This window comes from Dromiciops gliroides, chromosome 6 (genome assembly GCF_019393635.1).
Source record: "Dromiciops gliroides isolate mDroGli1 chromosome 6, mDroGli1.pri, whole genome shotgun sequence".
Taxonomy (NCBI): domain Eukaryota; kingdom Metazoa; phylum Chordata; class Mammalia; order Microbiotheria; family Microbiotheriidae; genus Dromiciops; species Dromiciops gliroides.
Genome location: NC_057866.1, coordinates 164,585,165 through 164,610,525, shown reverse-complemented (window position 1 = coordinate 164,610,525; position 25,361 = coordinate 164,585,165). Strand labels below are relative to the sequence as shown.

The following is a 25,361-nucleotide window of genomic DNA, read 5'->3' as shown; positions in this document are numbered from 1 at the left end:
CTTGTCATGGATCATTTTGTGTTTGTTCTTGTATCCTTATATCCCCTCGTGCCAGGAAGTAGGTCATTAATGTTTGTAAATTAAACTGAAAGACTTGCAGTTACTTCAAATTGGGATGATGCTTCTAACATTAGGCTAGAGGTTCAGGATAAAATGGCATCCTGCAGAAATAAGAAATACATATTTTAAGTGGGATAATTTGGGCAGGAACCATATTCGAAGTAGGTGGTAGATGCTTGTTTACAACAAAGTCTGACATGATTCAGGAACACTCAGGATTTCAATTGAGCATTATCTTACCAACTGCCTGTTCTAATTCTTTAAAAAGCAAAAGTCATATGTTTCCTGGTCGATTGAGAATGAACATAGGAAAGTGGGAAACTACATTTAAGGAACAAGGAAGAGCAGGGTGAGGTAAGGAAAAAAGACATTTCTTCTCCCTTTCAACCTCTTGTTCTGAAAAGAATAATCAAAGCACAAAACTGCTGCTTCTGGAAAGGGTATGATGATTTACCATCTATTGGCTCTGCTCACTATTCCTGTAACTCTGAAGATTAAAAACTCCCTTCCTGGTCATTACTCTTCCTAAGTGTGGTCTTCTCTATTAGAATGTAAGCTCCTGGAGACAGCTAGTTGGCACAGTGGATAAAGCACCAGCCCTGGATTTAGGAGGACCTGAGTTCAAATCCAGTCTCAGACACTTGACACTTACTAGCTGTGTGACCCTGGGCAAGTCACTTAATCCTCACTGCCCCACAAAAAACAAAAACAAAAAAACACCAAACAAACAAAAAAAGAGAATGTAAGCTCCTAATGGGCAGCGACTGTTTCACTTTTGTAATTACCTCCAAAGGGCTAAGTATAGTTCTTGGCATGTAGTAGGCACCTAATCAATGCTTCTTCATCCATTCCTTGGCAGAAGTTGTTGCCAGATATTATACTGAAATCCAGTTAGTTAGTGAGAAACTTAAGACTTCCTCACATTTTCCTAACACCTAAACACAAGATCTACTTCTTGAAGAATGTAAGCAAAGGGAAAAAAAAGACCTCAGGTACCCGCTCTCTAAAAAAAGCCAGAAATCTCAGGTTGTATTCTTTTTTTTTTTTTTTAGTGAGGCAATTGGGGTTAAGTGACTTGCCCAGGGTCACACAGCTAGTAAGTGTTAAGTGTCTGATACCAGATTTGAACTCAGGTCCTCCTGACTCCAGGGCCGGTGCTCTATCCACTGCGCCACCTAGCTGCCCCTCAGCTTGTATTCTTGTACCAAGTACAACATAATTGTGAGAGTTGTTCTATGTGGGGATTACAGTGTACATATCTCCATCTAAGGCATATCTAAATTAGCTTCCACACCCAGCTGGTTAAGAAAAATACAGTGTGGGAAAGCAAAAGTCTAATTTATTATTGTTAGAGAAAACAACTTAATTGTGTCTTGCAATCAAACCAATGGCAGCCAGAATTTAAATTCATACAAAGCAATATGGGACAGTGGAAAGATTACACAAGGATGAGGTTTGAGACCTGGACTCTCAGGAGTCACTACCATTTATTTAGTAGTTGTATGAACTTAGGAAGATAACTAATGGGGCAGCTAGGTGGCACAGTGGATAGAGCACCGACCTTGGAGTCAGGAGTACCCGAGTTCAAATCCAGCCTCAGACACTTAACACTTACTAGCTGTGTGACCCTGGGCAAGTCGCTTAACTCCAATTGCCTCACTTAAAAAAAAAAGAAAAAAGAAAACAGAAAGAAAAAGAAAGGAAGATAATTAACCTTTTTTAAGGCCTTAGTCATCTCATCTATAAAATGGAAATGGTTTCTCTTCCTTGATCATAAGTGACTAGGCCAATGTTCCCTCTCTTTCGTTAAAATAATTAATTCTATGTAGAGTCAGGAGGGCATAATAGATAAAGCTGACGCTTTGGAGTCAGAAAGATCTGAATTAAAATATTTTCTCAGATACTCATGAGTGACCCTCAGCAAGTCACTGAACCTCTTTGGAACTCAGGGTTGTTCTGAGGATCAAATGTATAACCCTTAAAGAACTTAATAAATGTAAATGATGATAACAATAATATCTCACACTATAAGAGCTTATAGAAAATAAAAGAATAGTGTAATAAAGATTCATTTTACTGCTGTGATCAGACGTCATCTTCCAGGAAATTGTCAGGGAAAATTGCCCTGATATTCTAGAAGCAGAAGGTAAAATAGAAATTGAAAGAATCTACCAATCACCTCCTGAAAGAAATACCAAAAGGAAAACTCCCAGGAATATTATAGCCAAATTCCGGAGCTCCCAGGTCAAGGAGAAAATATTGCAAGCTGCCCAAAAGAAACAATTCAAGTACTGTGGAGCCACAGTCAGGATAGCACAATATCTAGCATCTTCTACATTAAAGGATCAGAGGGCATGGAATGATATTCCAGAAGGCAAAGGAATTGGGATTACAACTAAGGATCACCTACCCAGCAAAACTGATATAATCTTTCAGAGGAAAAAATGGGACTTCAATGAAAAAGAGGACTTTCAGGTATTCATGATGAAAAGACCTGACATGGGGGGCAGCTTGGTGGCACAGTGGATAAAGCATCCGCCCTGGATTCAGGACCTGAGTTCAAATGCAGCCTCAGACACTTGAAACTTAATAGCTATGTGACTCTGGGCAAGTCACTTAACCCCCATTGCCCCACCCCACCCCCCAAAAAAAAGGAAAAAAAGAAAAGACCTTAACTAAATAGAAAGTTTGACTTTCAAATACAAGACCCTAGAGAAACATAAAAAGGTAAACAAGAAAAAGAAATTAAGAGGGATGTTAAAAGGTTAAACTGTTTACATTCCTACATGGGAAGATGATACGTCTAAATAAGAACTTTCTTAGTATTAGGGCAGATGATAGAAATGTTGAGGGCACAGAGCACCCCAGAAGTTCTCTGAGGCACACCAAGGAATCTTCTCCTTGAGAAACTAAACCAGAGGACAGATACGCCTAGAGAGATAAGTGAAACCAAATCTGACTGAGCTAGCTTAGGGACCTCTACCTTTCATTCTGATCTACCTTACCCCTGGGGAGATAAATTTGGGTGTGGCTTCGGCCTTTGTGTCCTGAAGAGAGATCTGTAGCCACCCTTCACCTAATTCCTCTAGTCACTACCAGTGGGGAATGGTCCTCCACTCCTCACCCAATTTCCCCAGCTACCACTAGTGGGGGATGGTCCTCCCTCCCTAAAGGAACTTTCCAGTCAAATGGTCACCCCTCCCCCCATCAGTCCTCTATAAAAGTACCTGCAGGTCTCCTGCTCAAGAAGATTGGTATCTCAGAGCCACATGCTTTGTGCCTATCTCCCCATGAGAAGTCCAAGAATTTCTTTCATGGTTTCCCTTCCCCCCATTCCCTTCCCTTGCCCCTAAATAAACTACCATCTTATTCTAACTGCTTTTGTGTGCAAGAGGGTTGTAATTCTTTAAAGAGGAATTCCTAAGAACCCCTACCCCTAACCCAAACCCATACCCCATTTCCCCCATAACAGAAATAAATTTCAACAGAGAGCACAGGTGGGAATTGATTATGAAGGGATGATACCTGCAAAGTATTTTTGTTTATCTTTTTTGTGGGGTGGTTGGAGTTGGGTGACATGTCTGGGGTCATGCAATGAGTAAGTGCCTTGTGTCTGAGGCCAGATTTGGACTTGGGTCCTCCTGGGTACAGGGTGGGTGCTTTGTCCACTGTGTCACCTAGCTGCCCCATGATCGTATCTTTAGGGCAAAATTGAGGGGTGAGAAGAATGCACTTGGGGAGGAGGAAGGGGAGAGGTAAAATGGGGTGAAATCCCACATGAAAGAAACAGGAAAGGGTTTATGGAGTGGGGGGAGATATGGAGGAGGAGCAAGGCAGTAAATGAACTTTACACTCATCAGAATTGGCTCAAGGAAGGAATAACATACACACTCAACTGGGTGGAGTAATCTATCTAACCCTGCATGAAAATAGGAGGGGAAGGGGATAAGGGGGGAGGGGGGAAGAAGGGAGGACAGATTGGGAGAGGTGGCAATCAGAAGCAAATCCCTTTTGAGGCAGGATAGAGTGAAAGAAGATAGATAATAGAGTAAATATCTTGGGGAAGGGAATAGGATGGAGGGAAACAGTTAACAATAGTAATTGTAAAAAAGAGAAAAGGGGAAAAATTGTACAAAAAATATTTATAGCAACTCTTTGTGGTGGCTAAGAATTAGAAATCAAAGAAATGTCCATCAATTGGGGAATGACTGAAGAAGCTGTGGTATGTGATTGTAATGGAGTATTAGTATGCTATAAGAAATGAAAAGCAGGATGATTTCAGAAAAACCTGGAAAGACACATATGAACTCATGTACAGTGAAGCGAGCAGAACCAGGAGGACATTGTGCACAGTGACAGCAGTATTGTTCTATGAGCAATTGTGAATGACTTGACTACTCTCAGCAATACGATGATCCAAGACAATCCCAAAGGGCTAATGATGAAGCATACTATCTGCCTCCAGATAAAGAAGTGATATTGATTGAACACAGACTACAAAAAAAAAGATTACTTGTGGATTGTACATATATAACCTATATCAGATTGGGTGCTGTCTTGTGGAGGGGGGAGGAAAGGGAGAGAGGGAGAAAAATTTGAAACTCTAAATTTTATAAAAATGAATGTTGAAAACTACCTTTACATGTAACTGGAAAAAATAAAATTAAAAAAAAATATGTGGGGGGAAAAAAGGTAAACAGGAAAAAGAAACTGTGGCAAACTCAGATGGGACTCTCTGTCGCCTCTCTGAGTTCCCCCTCCCCATACTTGGGCCAAGGTCACTGAAGCAGCAAGAGTTTCCTGGGAGACAATGCCTGGCCAGTCTCCCAGGGTCCGAGGAATCAGCTGTACAAACCTGGCCTAGAACAAGTTCCAACATGTCAAGGCTGAAAGTTTGAAAAATTACTCTTATTCTCTTAGAATTATTCTTGCAGAGACTTTATTTAATTTCTTTGTGGTTTTTTGCTTTAAATACTGAGCTGTCCCAATAATAAAACACACATAGTTATTCACCCTCAGGTGGTGTTGATGTGTCAATTATTAATCGTCTCCAATCCTCAACTCCCATCAAGGGCTTGAACCTTCAACCCCAACAAAAAACCATGAGGGATATTAAAAGGTTAAACTGTTTATATTCCTATATGGGAAGACAATACTAACTCATAAGAACTTTCTCAATATTAAGGCAGCTGAAAGGAATATACTTAGAGGGCACAGGTGTGAATTGAATATGAAGGGATGATATCTGTAAAGCATTTATTTTTTGTTTATCTTTGTTTTTTTGTGGGGCAGGCAGGGGTGGCTTATGTCTTGGGCTGGATTTGGGCTTGGGGCCTCCTGGGTCCGAGCTGGTGCTTTGTCCACTGTGTCACCTAGCTGACCCATGATGACATCTTTTTTTATTGATTTATTGAATATTTATTAAATTTTTCCCCTGTTTATTTATTTATTAAACTCTATTTATTTATTTATTTATTTATTTATTTTAGTTTTCAACGTTTAGATAAGATTTCAAATTTCAAATTTTTCTCCCTCCCTCCCTCCCTTCCCTCCTTCCCTCCCCTAGACAGCAGGTAATCTGATATAGGTTTTATATATATGTATGTATATGTGTATATATGTATATATGTATGTATGTGTATGTATAAATATATGTATATGTGTATATACACACACACACATATATAATAACATTAAACCTATTTCTGCATTAGTCAGATTATACGAGAAGAATCAGATCAAAAAAGGAAAAACCTCAAAAAAGAAAAACAGCACCAAAAACAAAAGAAATAGTATGGTTCAATCAGCGTCTATATTCCACAGTTCCTTTTTTTTTTCTGGATTTGGAGAGCCTTTTCCATCATGAGTCCTTTGGAACTTTCTTGTACCATTGGATTGGTGAGAAGAATCTAGTCTATCAGTTGATCAACACACAATGTTGATGATACTGTGCACAATGTTCTCTTGGTTCTGCTCATCTCACTCATCATCAGCCCATGCAAGTCCCTCTAGGTTTCTCTGAACTCCTCCTGCTTATCGTTTCTTACAGTACAATAGTATTCCATTACATTTATATACCACAACTTGTCCAGCTATTCCCCAATTGATGGGCATCCCCTCAACTTCCAATTCCTTGCCACCACAAAAAGAGCAGCTATAAATATTTTTTTACATGTGGGTCCTTTTCCCTTTTCCATCATCTCTTTGGGAAAAAGACCCCAAAGTGGTATTGCTGGGTCAAAGGGCATGCACAGCTTTATAGCCCTTTGGGCATAATTCCAAATTATTCTCCAGAACAGTTGGATCAGATCACAGCTCCATCAACAATCATTAGTGTTCCAATTTTTCCACAGCTTCTCCAACATTTATTATTTTCCTTTTTTGTCATATTAGCCAATCTGATAGGTGTCAGGTGGTACCTCAGAGTTGTTTTAATTTGCTTTTCTCTAATCAATAGTGATTTAAAGTATTTTTTCATATGGCAATAGATAGCTTTGATTTCTTCATCAGAAAACTGACTCTTCATATCCTTTAACCATTTCTCAATTGGGGAATGACTTGGATTCTTATACATTTGATTTAGTTCCCTACATATCTTAGAAATGAGGCCTTTATTGGAAGTCCTAGCCATAAAAATTGTTTCCCAGCTTTCTGCATCCCTTCTAATTTTGGGTGCATTGCTTCTGTTTGTACAAAACTTTTTAAATTTAATGTAATCAAAATCATCCATTTTGCATTTCATAATATTCTCTCTCTCTTGTTTGGTCATCAACTGCTCTCCTTTCCAAAGATCTGAAAGGTAGACTATTCCTTTTTCTCCTAATTTACCTATGGTATCACCTCTTATGTCTAAATCATGTACCCATTTTGACCTTATTTTAGTATAAGGTGTCAGATGTTGATCTATGCCTAATTTCTGCCATACTATCTTCCAGTTTTTGTCAAATACTGAATTCCCATCCCAGAAGCTGGAGTCTTTGGGTTTATCAAACAGTACACTATTAATGTCATTTACTACTGTGTCTCCTGTGCCTAGCCTATTCCATTGATCCTTCACTCTATTTCTTAGCCAGTACCAGATAGTTTTGGTGACTGCCACTTTATAGTAGAGCTTCAGATTTGGTACAGCTAACCCACCTTCCTGTGCATTTTTTTTATTATTTCCCTTGATATTCTTGACTTCTTGTTTTTCCAGATGAATTTTGTTATTTTTTTCTAGTTCTATAGTTTTCAGGTGGTCTTATTGGTATGGCACTGAATAAGTAAATTAATTTAGGTAGGATTGTCATTTTTATTATATTAGCTAGGCCTATCCATGATATCTTTCCAATTATTTAGATCTGGCTTGATTTGTGTGAAAAGTGTTTTGTAATTGGGTTCATAGAGTTCCTGGGTTTGTCTTGGCAAGTAGACCATGATGACATCTTTAAAATAAAGTTAAGGGGTAAGAGGAATGCACTGGAAGAAAGGGAAAGGGAGAGGTAGAAGGGTCTAAAATAGCTCACATAAAAGAAACAAGAAAAAGCTTATGGAGTGTGGGGGGTAGCTAGGTGGCACAGTGGATAAAGCATCGACCCTGGAGATTCAGAAGGACCTGAGTTCAAATCCAGCCTCAGACACTTGACACTAGCTGTGTGACCTTGGGCAAGTCACTTAACCCTCATTGCCCAAACCCCCCCCCCCCAAAAAAAAAAGCTTATGGAGTGGAGGTGAAGATAGTGAAGGAGCAGGGGAGTGAGTGAGCCTTACTTTCATCAGAATTGGCTAAAAGAGGGAATAACATACACACTCAAGTGGGTATATTAATATATTTTGCCCTAAGGGAAAGGGGGAGGGGAAGGGGATGGGGGGAGGTGAAGAAAGGGAGGGAAGATTGGGACAGTAAAAAGCAAAACACTTTTGAGGAGGGATAGGGTGAAAGAAGATAGAAAATAGAGTAAATAGTAAGGGGAGGGAATAGGATGGAAGGTAATACAGTTAGCAATAGTAATTGTGAAAGAAATGATAAGCAGGATGCTATCAGGATGTATGAAAAATACAAACCATCAACAGAGAAAGAACTGAACTGAATACAGATTGAAGTATAATTTAAAAAACACATATAAACACACACCTATACAGTGACATGTATTAAGGGAGTGTCATTTGGTGGGTTTAATGATAGAAAAAATGGAATACATAAGAGACCCCAAATGTCACCGAGAGTTCAACAGAAGGGCAATCAGGATGGTAAAGAACCTCCATTTTACATGGGTATTTGTTGAAGGAATTTGGAGTGCTCAACATGGAGAGGGAAAGAGTGGAGAAGAGGTGAAAGTTGGAAAAGACTTCATTTTCTTGGCCTAAAGGAAAGAACTAGGAGCAACTGGTAAGAGTTGCAGAGAGGAAAACTTAAGTTTGATATCAGGAAACACTTCCTAACAATTATAGTTCCCCAAAAGTGGAATGGGCTACCACCAGAGATAGTGTATTGCCCTTCACTCTAGGTCTTTAAGAAGAAAAGGCTGAGTGGCCCATCCATTAGACATTTCATGGAAATTTTTGTTCAGATACACCTTTGGACTAAATGGCCTCTTTCTAACTCCACTATTTTGTGATCTAATTTTGTTGTTATAGTTGTTTGTTTGTTTGTTTGTGGGGCAATGAGAATTAAGTGACTTGCCCAGGGTCACACAACTAGTAAGTGTCAAGTGTCTGAGGTCACATTTGAACTCGGGTCTTCCTGAATCCAGGGCTAGTACTTTATCCACTGCACCACCTAACTGCCCCTGCCCCCAGCCCCTGTTCTAATTGATTTCTTAGAAACGTTATCCCCAAATAACTCTGAAGGTGCATTTGTGTTCTCTACCATTTTCCCAGATCTCTAGAGGAATATGCCTCACAAGTAACCCACTGTAACCTGTAATTGTGACAAATGGCTTTTAAAATAATGAATGGAGGCAGAGAAGATATCAAATTCTGACCATGAATTTGGCTTGCTTTTCTAGGATATATGAATGGGTAGTCAGATTTCTTCCACATTCTAAGGTCAATTTCTTGAACACTTTTCCTTCATTCTTTTAAACAAGAGAAAGAGGGAGATAAATGAGCAGAGATAGAGACACACACAAAGGTAAACCAGAAGAGAGAGAGAATAGAGCAGAACTGCTGCCAATTTCCCAACAACTGTGGTACTACCAGATAGAACCACTGAAATGACAATTGAGTCCAAACTGTGTTTATAATTTCACCATTGCAGTAACCACTGCAGTAACTTGTCTTGACCCCAAAAACTCTTACTTTGAAAACTTGGTGCAGAAGGAAGCTTATTTATATTTGCCTTGAGTTCTAGTCTATTTGTGTCAGTATCCTCTTGATATAACTGAACAAGTGCTGTAATTCAGCAAAATTTGTTTCTCTAGTTGAATTCACCCATCAATCTCACCTTACATCCAAATAAACAAGATGACATCATGTCAATGCAACATAATCTGCGCACTAAAAACCACAGAATCCTTTCCCTGTCCTAGGCAATATGCCACATGGCTCAGAGGACAAAATGCAGTAGTAATCCGAGAGACTACCATTCCTACTTCCCAATAAAGAAGGGGCCAGAATTCAATTGTGCTCTATCTTCAGAATATGTTCATAATAATAAAAACTCTTTTCAAGCAGAATGATAAATAAATCTTAAATTATCTCAGGGAAAAATAAAATAGAAAGCAATACCCAGGAGAAAGAAATAGATTAGACAGTTCTGACAAGACATGAAAAACAAATTCTAAGCCAATGATTATCAAGAGGGAAAAAGGAACAGGATGAGAAGTTTTTAAAATGTACAAGGAAATGAAAGCACAAGAACTTTGGCAAGATAGCCACCCAATATTATAAGTAAAAGCAAAGTATCAGACATCAGTGAAATGGATACAGTACAAAGTTCTGTGGTATCTATCCTCAAGGGAAAAAAACCTAACCTTTCTCCAGATCTCCCCACGTCCCCCAAAAATCTCTTTTAGTAGGTAAGCCTGGGAAGATTTGCATAAAAAGTAAATTATCTTTGCTTCTATGTTTCCAGAACTCACTATATTCAATTACTAACAAAGGAAAAAAAATATGATGGGAATGAGAGGGCTGCAACACATTGTATACAACGAATGACTAAGAAGAACCAAAAATAAAGATGCCATTAAAGAAATGAAATGAAAAAGAAGTGGCTTGTCAGGTGGCCAGGGAAAGGGATAGTCAAGGAACAGCCTATGTGTTCTCCATTATCCTCTTGATGTCAAGAAAACTCAGAGAGCACCCCAAACAAATTGGGTGGACCTGCTAGGGAAAATTTATGGGAAGACATAGACAAGTGTCTTATAGAATGAATAGGTTATGAAGCAGCTAGGTGGCACAGTGGATAGAGCACTGGCCCTGGATTCAGGAGGACCTGAGTTTAAATCTGACCTCAGACACTTGACACTTACTCTGTGTGACCCTGGGCAAGTCACTTAACCCCAATTGCCTCACTTAAAAAAAAAAAAAAGAATGAATAGGTTACAAGCTGCATTCTAGGAGTGAGTATTCATATCAGTGAGATCACAGAACCATCAGGCATTTGCATATGAGCTAATGAAAGTATGAAAGAGAAGGGTTGTATTTTCTGTTGAGATTAAATATCTATTTTCCTCTCTGAATGGACTGGTCCCCACTAAGATGTCTGTTAGTAGGTTTCCGTGTAGTTAGAAGAATGTCTCCTTGTCTAAAACTGAATCATTCTACTCAAGGACTAAGTGACTAATTAATCTTGAAAACTGGCAAGCTAATCAAATAATTGGCCCAGGTAGAAGTAAACATTTTGTTGTTGTTTTGTTTTGGTTGGGCAATGAGAGTTAAGTGACTTGCCCAAGGTCACACAGCTAGTAAGTGTTAGGTTTGAACTCAGGTCCTCCTGAATCCAGGGCCAGTGCTTTATCCACTGCGCCACCTAGCTGCCCCTGAAGTAAACTTTTGAAAACGGTTTAAAACAATCAATGAAACAAACATTTATCAAACACTTAATCATATAAAGATGAAAAACAGTCCTTTACTTCAAGGAATATATTATAATGGGGAGGAAGTAAAGACATGCTCACAAATAATTATGATGCAAGGGTATAGACGGTTTCAGTTCTGACTTTTGTAACTCTGTACTTAGCATGGTGCCTGCACATAATAATTACTTAATAAATACTTGTTGAAGTGAGTGACAGGGCCAGACAAAGTGGTATGGGAAACCTGTAGATGGAGATAAACTCTGCACAAAATCATGTCCGTGTATAGATTATGAATATTAATGGTGCTTTAAGAATATGGATTTACCAGAACAGGAACACTCAGTATGGAGGCAGCATTATTCAGTAGTTAAGTCTCAGGGTGTTGCCTGAGGCAGAAAGAGAGGTTACACAGCTGGTAAGTAAATGAGATAGGATTTGAACCCAAGTTTTCCGATTCCATTCATACTGCTTTATGCACACTACACCAATAGTTTAGGAATACCACCAAGTATACTGATGTTGTCTTTATATCAACAGGTCCAAATGAATGGTATCCCCACTAAGTAAGAGACTGATCTGCAACAATGGGGAAGTCTTTAATACTAAAGACAAAGCAATGTTATCAGAATGATTCTAACTTGATCATTACAGGGCAGAGTTATACTACTACTGGCCAACTAGGAATCTGAGGCTCAGACTCCATTAATAGAAGTGATAATCCAACTGTCTAAGTCAGACCACATCTGGAATGTCAAGTGCAATTCTGGACACCACATATTATAAAGGTCACTGACTTACTGAAGCCCATCCAGGAGGGCAACCAAGATGTAAGGAAAGAGGTAACTAGAAACACCTCACCTGAAAAAGACTTAGGAGGGATACAAGAGCTGGCTTCATTCATCTTCATGCAGAAGAAAGTCCTGAATCACACTCTTTGAATAGTACCTTGAGTATCAGAAAACAACCCAGCAGAGGCTGAGCACCTGTTAGGTTTATGTGGATTATTGTTCAACTAGTTAAAACACACCTTTCCACATATTATTTCTCTTGACACACCCTATGCAAATTGGCTTATTTGTGGTTTCCTCAGCCTCCCACATCCTGTGATAGACTGTTTCCCATGCCTGGAATGCACTTCCATTTCACCCCTAGTCTTAGAAATCCTTAAATTCCAGGCTCAACTAATGTGGTCCCCTCCCCTAAAGGAAACCTTTCATTTGTGTTTGTATTCTCCATGCCTAATACATATACAAACGCTTCTTTGAATTCATTTAAATTCAGGGACATGTTAGACTAGGTAGTCTCTGAGATTCCTTCCAAATCTGACAACTTTGTAGCTATGATTATATTCACTTGACTTCCAAATCAAGTAACAAAACAGACAATGTGAATTCTTGGTATTATGCTACCCCCTGCCCCTACCTCGTATAGACTGAATATATGTGTGTGTGTGTGTGTGTGTGTGTGTGTGTGTGTGTGTGTATCATTCCAAAGTCTTTTGTATCTTACAGTCTTAGAGAGTTGCCTGGGGACTAAAGGGTTAAGTAACAATGCAGAGAAACACAGATAGCATCTGTCAGAGGTAAGGTTTGAACCCAGGTATTCCAGATTCCCAAACTGATCTCTCCATGATCTCTCTTGCCCAGCTCTTAAAAAGGGCCCATTTTAGGAATATCTGGCCCCAACTAGAGGTAAAAACTCTTGCCATGAAGTAGATAACTGAGCCATGTAAGAGTAAATGCTTGAAGGGAGGGAGAAAAATCTGAAATTGTAAAGCTTGTATAAACAAAAGTTGAGAACTATCTTTACATGTAATGGAAAAAAATAAAATATTAATTAAAAAGATAAAATAAAATTTTAAAAAATTTTTAAAAAAGAGTAAATGCTTGGCTGAACTGGCACCCATTTACCAAATGAGGTAAACCTCAAAAACTTCAAGAATTTGATTTTTACAGAACTTTATTTCTCTTAAGTTCCTAAATATACTTTGAAATTGTGTCTGACTTTTAGGAGGTCACTTCACCAAACTGCTACTTCAATATGTCACTATGGTATGGAAGTAGCTTTGTGTTCTCTCATGCCAACGAAATACAAGCTCTGACAGGTTCTATCAAGCCAGGAAGCCTTCAAGTACAAGTCCAGAGATGAACTCTAATCTCTAAATTTGGGAAAGGGCTGGTTAGTTTTGCTAAGATGCCTTTTCCCTTCTCTTCTTTTATTATAAGGAATGCCTCACTGAGTAGTGTGAAAGGGAGGGATATATTCAGAAATTAATGTGACATAAAAACAAAAGGCATCAGTAAAATGAAGGTACCTGCTTATTACTGAAAACAAAGTACAGTTTGACCTTTATTAAAAAAAAAGCCAGGATCTGGGTGGTCCTCAATTTGCCATAATCATTCAATCAAGTATTCAACAAATACCACTATGTGCCAGCCATTTAGTTGTAAGACATCCCAGAGTTATAATTAGATTACTCTGGTCTCATCGGGTGGATACAAGGCTAGACCTGGCTTCCAATCTCACCTGTGACACTAGCTAAAAGCTGTGGAAAAGCCATGTAATGCCTTTGAGCCTCAGGCATCTCTCCAGGAGTCTTATCTATTAAATTAGAAAGGAGTTCCAATTTGTGAAATCCTGCTCTTTAACAGGATTACTGAGATATATGGCAAGACCCTCTCAGATAACAGAGATCTGTCCAACAAACCCAGTTTAAAGAACAAATACCCCAAGAGTTCAACCTTAATAGAATTTAGAGCACTTGAAAGAAGACAGGATTCTTGAGAATTTGTCTTGTCCAACTCTCTTCCCCCGTTTCATAGATGAGGAATGACTTATTCCAAGGTCACATAGCTAGTTAGGACAGATTAACTTAAGCAATTATGCCTCAGGTTTCTTGAGTACTGGGACAATAATCATTTTGCATGTGGTTGCTTTTCTCAGAGAAAAACATTAGAAAATGAAAACAACCATTAAAGATCAATGACCAGGGGGCAGCTGGGTGGTGCAGTGGATAGAGCACCGGCCCTGGAGTCAGGAGTACCCGAGTTCAAATCCTGCCTCAGACACTTGACACTTACTAGCTGTGTGACCCTGGGCAAGTCACTTAACCCCCATTGCCCCGCAAAAAAAAAAAAAAAGAAAAAAAAAGAAAGATCAATGACCAGACCCAAATGGCCAAACAATTCCAAGTTTACGGATGTTTACCTCTTAAATCTAAAAAATTGGGACTCAGATTACAGGGCTCATTGATTTAGAGCTAGATGGGGTCCTGAACCAACACACTTATTTTAAAGATGAAGAAAGTGAAGTTAGAGATTAAGCAACTTGCCCAACCAAAGTCACACAGGAACTGTCAGAACTGAAATTTGAATACAGGCCTCAAGACCACAGAAATAATGCTTTTGCACTGGATAGTAGTTAATAAATAAATAATAAAGCTCATATTAATATGTAACTAAACCTATAAACCATAAAGCAGTATACGTAAGTGAGTTACATTTTTATTGTTAAATATTCTATTGTAACTCTCTCTGTAATTGGCTAGATTCCCTGTGGCAGGTCTACTGGGCAACAGACTGTTATTGATCTATTGACACAGATAAGACTTGTAGAGGATGAGCAGGCATGAATAAGTAGTGACCTAGAAGGAGTACTCACAACAATGAGATGCACCAAAGAATGAAAACTTACAGAGTATCTGAGCACATTACATGCCCTCAGTTACAGCAGCCAAAAGCTATGACATTTCCAGGTAACCATATGGGACATCACGACTCAGAAGGCTGAATTTGGTCTTAGTCACCCATTATTGTGATGGTTCATCCTCTACCTCATTGTGAGGTACAGTTTCCACAACACAAAGGTTTTCATCTAGTTTTAATGGCTAGAACAGGCTTAACTTCTGAAACACAGTACTCAAGTCACTTAACTGTTCTAGGCCTCAGTTTCCACACCTGTAAAATGAGAAGAATTGGTCTTTATAATCTCTTCTGGCTCTAGAGCTATGATGATCCAATCCTACAATCCCCAACCAATTCAAGAAGCACATTTTGGGGCAGCTAGGTGGCGCAGTGGATAAAGCACTGGCCTTGAATTCAGGAGGACCTGAGTTCAAATCCGACCTCAGACACTTGACACTTACTAGTTGTGTGACCCTGGGCAAGTCACTTAACCCTCATTGCCCTGCAAAAAAAAAAAAAAAAAAAAAGAAGCAGCAGCAGCACATTTTCCAGATAAGGGGTAATAAATGGATAGGTTGAAGAGTCATGGTGTTTTACAACATAATACAAACTAACACTTGACTTTTCATTTCCATTTCTGAAGATTCTCCCAGTTACCTGAGAGGTCAAGAATAGAAGAGGAAAAAAAGAAAGAGAAAACTGGGGCATACACATTGCCTTTGTTATTCAAGTACAATGGAATTGGTGATTGAGTGTTCCAGGCCAAGCCACTGTCTCCTGGGTTGTTACTTTCTACTTCAGGCAGGCATTTAAGAAAGACAATATCCTCCAAACTGAAAATCTCCTGGGACAGATGAAATAGAGAAGAGGACAAATCAAAACTGAATGAGGGAGATAAACAAAACTTCTGTCTTGTTTAAAAAAGGACTGAATCAGGTGAAATCAAGTGTCCATTTAGGCTCCCATTGTAGGATGATTTTTAGTGTCACTGTATCAAACCCAAACACTTCACAAATAGCTGGTTAAACTGTAGATGTTAAATAACATTCCTAGGGTTTCACTGCAGAAGAATAATAGATCAAAGGTTGTTATAGTGGATAGGAAATTCAAATATTCAAAAGACAGGTTTTTTTCTTTAATTCTTTCAAAAGTTTCAGTTTTCAGAAAAAACTGGGGCACTTCTTTTAAAAATCATTCAACATATTCCTACAGAGTACTTGGTGATGGTGAATTTATTCTTCTTTTCATTTAAGAATTGTTTTATTGATGCCTTTTGTTTTGTATATCATAGACAGCTATACAAATACCCTCTCCCCCACCCCTTTTAACTAACCTAGTAACAAAGAAAAAGAGGAAAACAAAAACACTCACAGTTACCACACTTGACATTCTTTCTCAGTAGTCCCCTACCTTTGTCATGAGAAGGGAGATATGTTTCATTACTGACAGTAAATTCTACACTTAACACAGTGTCTATGATATTAATAAGCCTCAAAAAATGCCATTAAGGGGGCAGCTAGGTGGCGCAGTGGATAGAGCACTGGCCCTGGATTCAGGAGTACCTGAGTTCAAATCCAGCCTCAGACACTTGACACTTACTAGCTGTGTGACCCTGGGCAAGTCACTCAACTCCCGTTGCCCCACAAAAAAAAAAAAAAAACAAAAAAATGCCATTAGACTATCCCAGTTCTTTGGTGTGCCTGGAATTATTTTACCCTGAGTACTGCTGAAAACTAGACTTGACTAAGTCTAGTTTGGGTACACACACACACACAGATGTGTGTGTGTGTGTGTGTGTGTGTGTATGGATATGTGTAAATATATGTGTACGTATATATGTATGCACACATATATAGTCATGTCAATGGCATTTACTACATTTTAGTGGGATTTGACTTATACATGTATGTATATATGAAAGTGCAAAGCCATACATATGAATAGATGCTGGATCTGGTTAACATTTCTCCTTAGACACTTACTGGTTATATGACAATAGGCAAGTTACTTCACAGTTCAGTTTTCTTACCTATAAAGTGAGGCTATTACTTAGGTGGATACAGCCTAGGCCCTAGAGTTAGGAGGACCTGAGTTCAAAATCCAAACTTAGATACTTACTAGCTACTACATGGATCTAGGCAAGGCACCTAACCCTATTTGCCCCAGTTCCTTATCTGTACTAGGTATTCCAGATTCCAAAACTGACCATCTCTCCATGATACCATGCTGTCTTTCTTGTCCAGCTCTTTAAAAGGGCCCCTACCTTAAAAAGGACCCTACTCTTAAATAATCCCCTGTAAAATCAGCTGGAGAAGGAAATGGCAAACCACTCCAGTATTTTTTACTAAGAAAACCCCAGGGGCAGCTAGATGGCACAGTGGTTAAAGCACCGGCCCTGGATTCAGGAGTACCTGAGTTCAAATCCGGCCTCAGACACTTAACACTTACTAGCTGTGTGACCCTGGGCAAGTCACTTAACCCCCATTGCCCTGCAAAAAAAAAGAAAAAAAAGAAAACCCCAAATGGGGTCAGGAAGAGTCAGACACCACTGAAAAGACTCATTCACAACAACCTACCTCACATACTTATTATAAAGCACAAATGAGATGATATAAGCAAAACATTTTACAAACTTCTAAATTCTCAAATAACAGCTATTATTAAAAGTACCTTCAATAGGAGTTTAATTTGAAAATCTCACAGAGCCCCCACCCAAATAAATGAGTTAATGAATTTCTTCTCATTAATCTTAAGTCAAGAACAAATTAACAAAATAATTCCATCTTCACTTTAGGATTTACAAAACACTTTCTGACACTATGATCTCATCTGATTCTTAGGAGTGCCCTGTTTCACAGGATTCTTTACAAAAGAGAAAACTGAGGCCCTATGAAGAAGGAGCAACTTGCTTAAGGTCCAGATAGCAAATCTTTGGCAGAGCTGGGATTCAAAAACAGGTCTTCTGACTCTCAAGTTCAGTTCTCTTCAAGTACATTCCACTGTTTGATGATGCAACTTTAATGGAAACTGAAGATGCTGACAGTTCTGAGACATATCCTTTCAATCTCCGGGGAGAAAAACAAGGGGTTGGCTTTCCTACAGAATGTCTAGTTTAATCTAAAATGCCAAACTCTTTTATCAGCAAGCTTGAGACAGCAGCTTTTCAAATGAATTAATTCAACTTTCTCTCCTCAAAACTTCAATTCTCAGTGGAACCCAGAATTCTTTCCGATTACCAAATTCTTTTCACTGCAACACTCTACCTTGCTATCAGATCTGAGAGCCTAGAACACATAACATTAAAGCAAGAAGGGATATTAGATGTCATGTGAACTGGTAAGTCTCACTTTACAAATGAAGAAACTGAGGCCCACAGTGGGGAGGCTGACTTTCCCAAAGCCTTTTAATAGCAGAGCACAGAATACAGCCTAGGCCTCCTGTTTCCTAACTCAGGTCCCTTTCTTCTACAACAAACCTGTCTGTTATCTCTATCGGAGACCCAGGCAGCCACTGGGTACTTTAAATATGAATAGACAAAGTAGTCAGCCATCATGGTATAGCAGATTCCATGCTGGGCTTGAATTTAGGAAGATTTGAGTTCAAATACCACTTCTGAAACTAACTAGCTGGGCAACACTGAGCAAGTCACTTAACTAAGACCTATTTTTCTCAAATCTTGTGGAAGGTGCTCCCATAGAGGGAGTTTCCTAGGATATAGAAATTAATATCCTTTGTGTGTGCTAATATACACTGTGTATATGTGATTACCCAATTAAAAAACAAACATATTAATGGACTCATTCACCTCTAGAACACAGAACAGGCTTCAAAGGCACTTTTCTCACAACAACCCTGTGAGATTGCTAAATCGTATAATAACATACCAATTTTATGAGTAAGAAAACTGAAGCTGAGAAAAGTAAAAGATAGAGCTCCAGGTCACAGAGCTTATAAGTAGCTTACCCAGAATTCTCATTTCTTTTTTTTTTTTTTTTGCAAGGCAATGGGGGTTATGTGACTTGCCCAGGGTCACATAGCTAGTAAGTGTCAAGTGTCTGAGGCTGGATTTGAACTCAGGTACTCCTGAATCCAGGGCCGGTGCTTTATCCACTGCACCACCTAGATGCCCCACTTACCCAGAATTCTAATTCAGGTTTTTTGACTCTCAGTCCAATCGTCTTTCTACACTATTCAAATTTCATGCAGCCAATTTATGTTCAGTGATAACAGAAGGTATGTAAACTCCCTCTACCAATGCAGCACTCAAATGTTATCTCAGAGAGTTGACTAGAGCATTGAAAAAGTAAGGGACTGACCCAAGATAAGAAAGCCAGTATTTGCCAGAGATGTGATTTGAATACAGGTCTTCTGGCTTTAAAGCCAGCTCTCTATGCACTACACACCACTGCTATTGATGCACTTGTAATAATATTAGAATTAAACTCTATTCCATCATCAAAATTAGTGATGCATATAATCAGCCAAACAGGAGGGAAATGTAGATGGCAGGAGAAACCTGATATGGATGTATAAACTGCTTAAATCAAGTAATTTAATCTATAAACACTAAACACTAATTCACAATTGAATCATAGAATCAAAAATTCTATTTATAGCTAAAAGAGACCATAGAAGTCATCTAATTCAATCCCTTTATTTTGCAGTTAGCAAACTGAGGTATAGAAAAGGAATGTGACTTGTCCAATTTCACACCAGTAGCAATGGCAGAGCTAAGATTCAAATCCAGATCCTCTTGCTTCCCAATTCAGTGTTCTTTCCACTGTCATCCTGCATCCCAATTTATGATTATCCAAATAATTTTTTCAATTTCTTATTAACATAATTGAGTTGAAGTGATGAAATCCTTTGCTGAAACTATTGGTTTCTTGATTTGGACTTTACTTTTATTCCCCCACAGCTTTTAGCCCAACAAAAGAAGGCCTTAGGAGCAGCTAGGTGGTGCAGTGGATAGAGCACTGGCCCTGGAGTCAGGAGGACCCGAGTTCAAATCCGGCCTCAGATACTTAACACTTACTGGCTGTGTGACCCTGGGCAAGTCACTTAACCCCAATTGCCTCAACAAAACAAAAGAAGGCCTTAATCTAAAATGCACAATTCCCCCAATCAAAAAAAGAGGGGGAAAATCACAAATAAAATGAGTTTAGAAAGCAGAAGTGCAACTGAGTTCAGGCTAGTCTCCCTGTAGCAAGTAAGAGTGGTCAAGGAAGAAGGTGAAACAGATCACTGAATGGAGAAGTTGGACAATTTTACAGCTTATCACATAGTAAGCACTTAAATGCCTATTGTTTGATTTCTTCTGAAACAGGTCCTTTTAGTATCGTTTTAATAAATATATTAGAAGTGCAGTGAATTCTCAGATAAGAAACATCTATTTTCAAATGTGACCTCCATGAAATATGACTAAAATGGAATTGGCTTGGGGACACTGACATTTGGGATTATGGGCATCCCTAACCTCTCCTTACTCATAAGTAATAGAGAGTTGACTATATATGGAAAGGGGCAGCTATGTAGCAAAGTGGATAATGTCGGGCTTGAAATCAGGTAGACTCATCTTCTTGAGTTCAAATCTGGTCTCAGATACTTTATAGCTATGTGTACCTGAGCAAGTCAATTAACCCTGTTTGACTCAGTTTCTTCCAAAAAATGAGCAAAAAGGAAATCGCAAATGGACTTTAGAAGCCCAATCCTGTCATTTTACAGAAAAGGAAACTGACACCCAAAGACTTGACCAAGCTTATACAATGAGTAGTAAGAAGGGGAGCTGGAATTCAAACCTAAGTATTCAACTCCAAATTCAACACTCTTTCCACCACACCATACTGGAGTTAGGACCAAAATCATCCAGCTCTGTCTCATCTTTCTGGATGCTATATGAACCTGGAACCAGGTTCTCATCCCTCAATATCATTGTTCAATCTTATATTTCCCCTTCACGCACAACAATTCCAGCTAAACCGGATTACTCACCATTCCTTTCCCATCTATATGCTTTTTTTTTTAACCACCTAGTAGACCATACCTGGAATTTTGGCCTCTCTCTTCCTATTGAAATTCTTCCCTTTCTCCAAGGCTCAATTCAAGTTTTCCTGAATGCCCTTAGGTCTCCAAGAAGAAGAAAAAACTTACCCTTCTCATATCTTTCAAACCATAGATCTCTCCAATGAACTTTTAACTGGTGTTACTGTTATTGGTCCAGCCATACTGGCCTGCTTGCCATTCCTCACACATGATATTCCACTCTTGCCACCATTCCTTTATAATGACTGTTCCCCATACCCAGAATGCATTCTCCTCACCTTTATCTTTTGTTCATGTTGTCTCCCATATTAGGATGTAAGCTCCTTGAAGGTAGAGACTTTCATTTCTGTCTTTTATCTCCTTACTTAGCCCAAAACATTGGTGTAAAGTAGGTGCTTAATAAATGTTTAAAGACTGTCTTATTTTCCCTTCTAGATAGTAAAGTTCTTGAGGGCAGGGACTTAATCTTGTTTCCTCACTGTACTCCCCTTTCTTGAAGTACTGGGGGGAAAACACTTCTTCAACTAAAATAAAATAACCTTTTTGTGTAGTTATGGGATCCCAGTATTGAGTGAAATAAAGTTGAAAATTTAGAGATTATTCATTCAGAGTCATCATCGACTGTCTCCAATATTGTTTGCACTAGTCTACTTTCTGCAGGTACAGAGACATGTAGACATTTACCTTCACTCACAAATAAAATGGTTCTACTCAGCAAAACCCATATCACTCCAAAAATGTCCCTCCCTAAAGTCAAAGATACCCCATTGAAAAAAGACATACCAGAGAATTTTAAGCAGAATGGGAGCTTCCAAATAACTGAGACATGTCCCAAATATGGTACATTAAAGTACTGCTCATCAAATGACATACCATCCATGAAAGCAGCAATTCTCCTCTACTTTATTTTGTACTATTCTAAAATGCTTATGGGCAGCTAAGTGACACAATAAACTGCTGACCTGGAGTCAGAAAGATTCATCTTCCTAAATTCAAATCTGGCCTCAGACAATGGCTATGTGACCCTGGGCAAGTCATTTCACCCTGTTTCCTAATCTGTAAAATGAGCTGGAAAAGAAAATGGCAGACCATTCTAGTACCTTTGTCAAGAAAGCCCTAAACAACAAAAAATGCTTATGTGAGTTAATATATCATAGTCATGTGTGTCTTATGCCCCAATTCACCATAAGTAACCTCTCTGGACTTCAGTTTTGTCATCAGAGATTCACAGATTTAGATCTGGAAGACCCCTTAGAGAACATGTGATCCAATTGCTTCATTTTACAGTTGAGCAAAGTGAGGATTAAGAGAGGTTAAGAGACTTGCTCAAGGGGGCGACTAGGTGGCACAGTGGATAGAGCACCGGCCCTGGATTCAGGAGTACCTGGGTTCAGATCCTGCCTCAGACACTTGACTTACTAGCTGTGTGACCCTGGGCAAGTCACTTAACCCCCATTGCCCAGCAAAAAAAAAAAAAGAGAGAGACTTGCTCAAGGTCACACAGATAATAGGCAGAGCAAGCTGGAATTTGAACCCAGGTCATTTAATTCCAAATCCAGCGTTCTTCACACTGTATCCAGCTGTATACCAAATGTCTCACCTCATATGTATACCATGCGGATTCACCTCGATAATCTCTAAAATCTGCAGAATATCCTGAAGGACCCTGTGCAAAAATTCCAAGAGAATCCTGGGATTGTGCCTTTTATAAGTTTTAAATCTCCCCAAATGCCAAGCATGGTGCTCCCACACAGTAGTGACTCAAGGGCTCGATGAGTGAAGGAATTAAATCAGAAAAGGGATGTACAGATCTCTGCAGAGAAAGTTGCTTCTTTGTATTGGTTTGTACTTCCTTCATTCCTATTTATTAAGCACTTACTATGTACCATGCGCCCTGCTAGTCACTGGGGATACAAAGACAAAAACTAAACCATCCTTGTCCTCAGGGAGCTTACATTCTACTGGGAAGAAACAACATGGATACATGTAAGTGTTTATACACAAAATATATGAAAGTAATCTGGAGTGATGCGGGGGAGGGGTAGACAGAAGGCGGCATTTGGGTAATTTTAGAAGCATAATAAAGCACTTTAAGGCAATATTGGATCCCAGCCTTTAATCATCACTAAAAGGGTTTTTTAAGTTCAGAGCATATGGGAGTTTTATACACAGTATGCAAAGGCAAGCGAGAACACACACACACACACACACACACACACACACACACAGAGCAAATGGAAGAGAATCGCTGTCTAGGTTGCCCTGCTGTTCCACCTGCTCCACAGCAGCATCCTGCAGCAGCACCCCATGAGCTGCCACCTGCCACTTTCTTACCTTCCACCAGCTCCTCCAGGCTTGTGAGTTTCCGGCTTCCATCAATGGTGTAAATGGTTCGGACTCCCTGAGGCAGGTTCACGTTGTCCGATAGGGAGCGGGTGAGCTCCATGAGCAGGGCATCGAAGGACCTGAAGCGGTCGCTGGAGATGGCATAAACCAAGCCCTTGAAGTACCTGTCCCCATTCCGGTAGAAGCGGGCCTTCTTGGCTTTCTTTTCGGAGCTGAGGGCCTGCAAAGTCCGGGTGCGGTAGAAACTGCAGTGGGCACTGTGTGCGGGGCTGGGGATGAGCCCATTGCCCTTGGGGCCTGAGCTGCTGCTGCCCCCCGAGGAGCTGGGCCCCCCTCTCCTGGAGCCAGGCCGCTGCCTTTTGTCCCTTTCCTCAAAATGTTCAAGCTCAATACTCCGGGTGTTGGCCATGATTATGGTAGGAAAGCTCCTGAGCCTCTCACCAAAGATATGCCAGCCAAATCTCCTTAGTCACTTAAGTCACAAAGGAAGTGAGATTCGGTACTCCGTTTGAATGCACCTTAAGGTTCTGGGGCCCCTGGGGCCAGCATCCTACGCCCCTCTCCTGGGTGATGGCTTTGAGGGGTGTGAACAGAGAGCTGCAGCCAAAGAAGCGAGCTTGCCTGCCTCGGGATGCGGCCCTGCTCTACAAGTGCCAGCTGTGCCTGGTGGTGCCCATTAGAGTCTCCATCCCGGTCTCCCTGACGCCCCCACACGCAGACACAACACTGCCCAAAGCCCCCTAACTCCAGCTGACTGGGGAGCCGCTTGCAACAGCCTCAGGAGGAGCGAGGCTGTTCCGAGCAAGGCTACAAACTTCCGAGGGTGGCCCCCGGTTCGCTGCCCTTTCCGCCCTCTGCCCACGCAGGCACACAAACACACAATGCCCCACGGGGTGTTGCAAGCTCCAGCTGCTGGCTAACGACCCGGCTCTCTCAATTCGCCGCTCTTTGGAGAGGAAAGGGGGGAGGGGAAGGAGTCCTGAGAGAGACGCATCCAATGTACCCGCGCACGAGCGCGTCACGCACCCCCGCCCACCCCAGCGCGGCCCGGGGACGCCGCTCTGCCTCCCAATCCCCGTGCTCTGTGGCGTGCGGCTAGCCGGCGTGGCAAGCGCACCAGGGCCGTAGACCACCCGGTGGATGCCTGCGGGCCGCCGCCTGACCCACCCAACCCTCACTCACAGCCCTTCCCCTGGGGCGCGTGAGCCCGGGTGGTGCGGGGGCGGGGCAACCGCTCATGCAAGCCTAAAGAAACCTGCAGCCCTGCTGATGCCCCCACGACCTCACCACCCCTTCAAATAAATAAAAGAGCAGACCCCGTTAATAGAGGGAATAATGAAATTAAAATCCGCTGATTTCCAGGCGAGCATCAATGAGAAGGACACGGCCCGGCAAACAAACGCACCCCCGCCCTTCCCTTCTCCCCACCCCCTCTGGCTCGCGGTTTCCCACCCACGGGTACCCTCGGTCTAGGCTAGAGGCGGCTTCTAGCCCGGGTGCCCGCCTGCCGGCCCGCGCTGAAGCTGCTATAGGAGGAGGAAGCCGCACGCCGGTCCGCACTAATGGCAATGCAGAACCGGAGGAACGGGCTTCTCCTGGGTCCTAGGAAGCCTCACGCCTCCTACCCTGACATCTACTCCAGCTCAGCATTGTAATGAGCGCAGAAGCAGCTGCACATGCTCCTCCAGAGGATCAACGTAAAAGAGCTCGGATTAGAGAGGAAAGGATAACCCCCCCCCCCACCACCACACACACACACATACACACACAACTACAAAGGAAGGAGACTCAAGGGCAGGGCTCACATCCCTTGGCTAGGCACCAGTACAGGAACTAACGGATCTCAAAGGCGGGTCTGAAATCAGAAAAGATGACATTTGAATCAGGACAGATTCCATTCATGATGAAAAATATTCAAAGAAAGATTTGAATCATTTATATGTATAATGCATACATATCACAGATAGAATTTCCTTGCCAGTTTCCCTAAAGCTTTTCTGATGGTCATATTAATTTTATTTTTTAAAGAAAGAAGTCACTTTTCCGGTGCCTCTTTTTTTTTTTAACTTTGCAGAATTAGGCCTGATAAGCCATTAATACTCTTAGCAATTTTCCACCAAAGTCTTATTCTAATGTACCATTTTGGCAGGGAGATGCCCGTTGACTATGCCAATAAAGTGAAAACTCTGGCACGTTCATAAAAAAATAAATAAATCAGAAGATTTAGAGT

The 25,361-nt window shown here is 40.6% G+C and overlaps 1 protein-coding gene across 8 annotated transcripts in view; it reads right to left on the bottom strand.

Annotated features, from left to right (window-relative positions):
- DCLK2 (doublecortin like kinase 2) overlaps window positions 1-24,761 on the bottom strand; it is a 216,141-nt gene extending 191,380 nt beyond the window's left edge. For 5 of the 8 annotated variants that reach the window (XR_006353555.1, XM_043970686.1, XM_043970687.1 and 2 more), the window contains exon 1: window positions 23,120-24,760. Coding sequence is in view for 5 of the 8 variants with exons in the window: in XM_043970686.1 (XP_043826621.1) it covers window positions 23,120-23,540 (421 nt within the window). In the remaining 3 variants the exon portion in view is untranslated. Of the gene's footprint in view, window positions 1-23,119 lie in introns of all 8 variants that reach the window. The other 3 variants (XR_006353556.1, XR_006353557.1, XM_043970689.1) reach the window with 1 other exon arrangement.
- Between the last annotated feature and the right edge of the window lie 600 nt (window positions 24,762-25,361).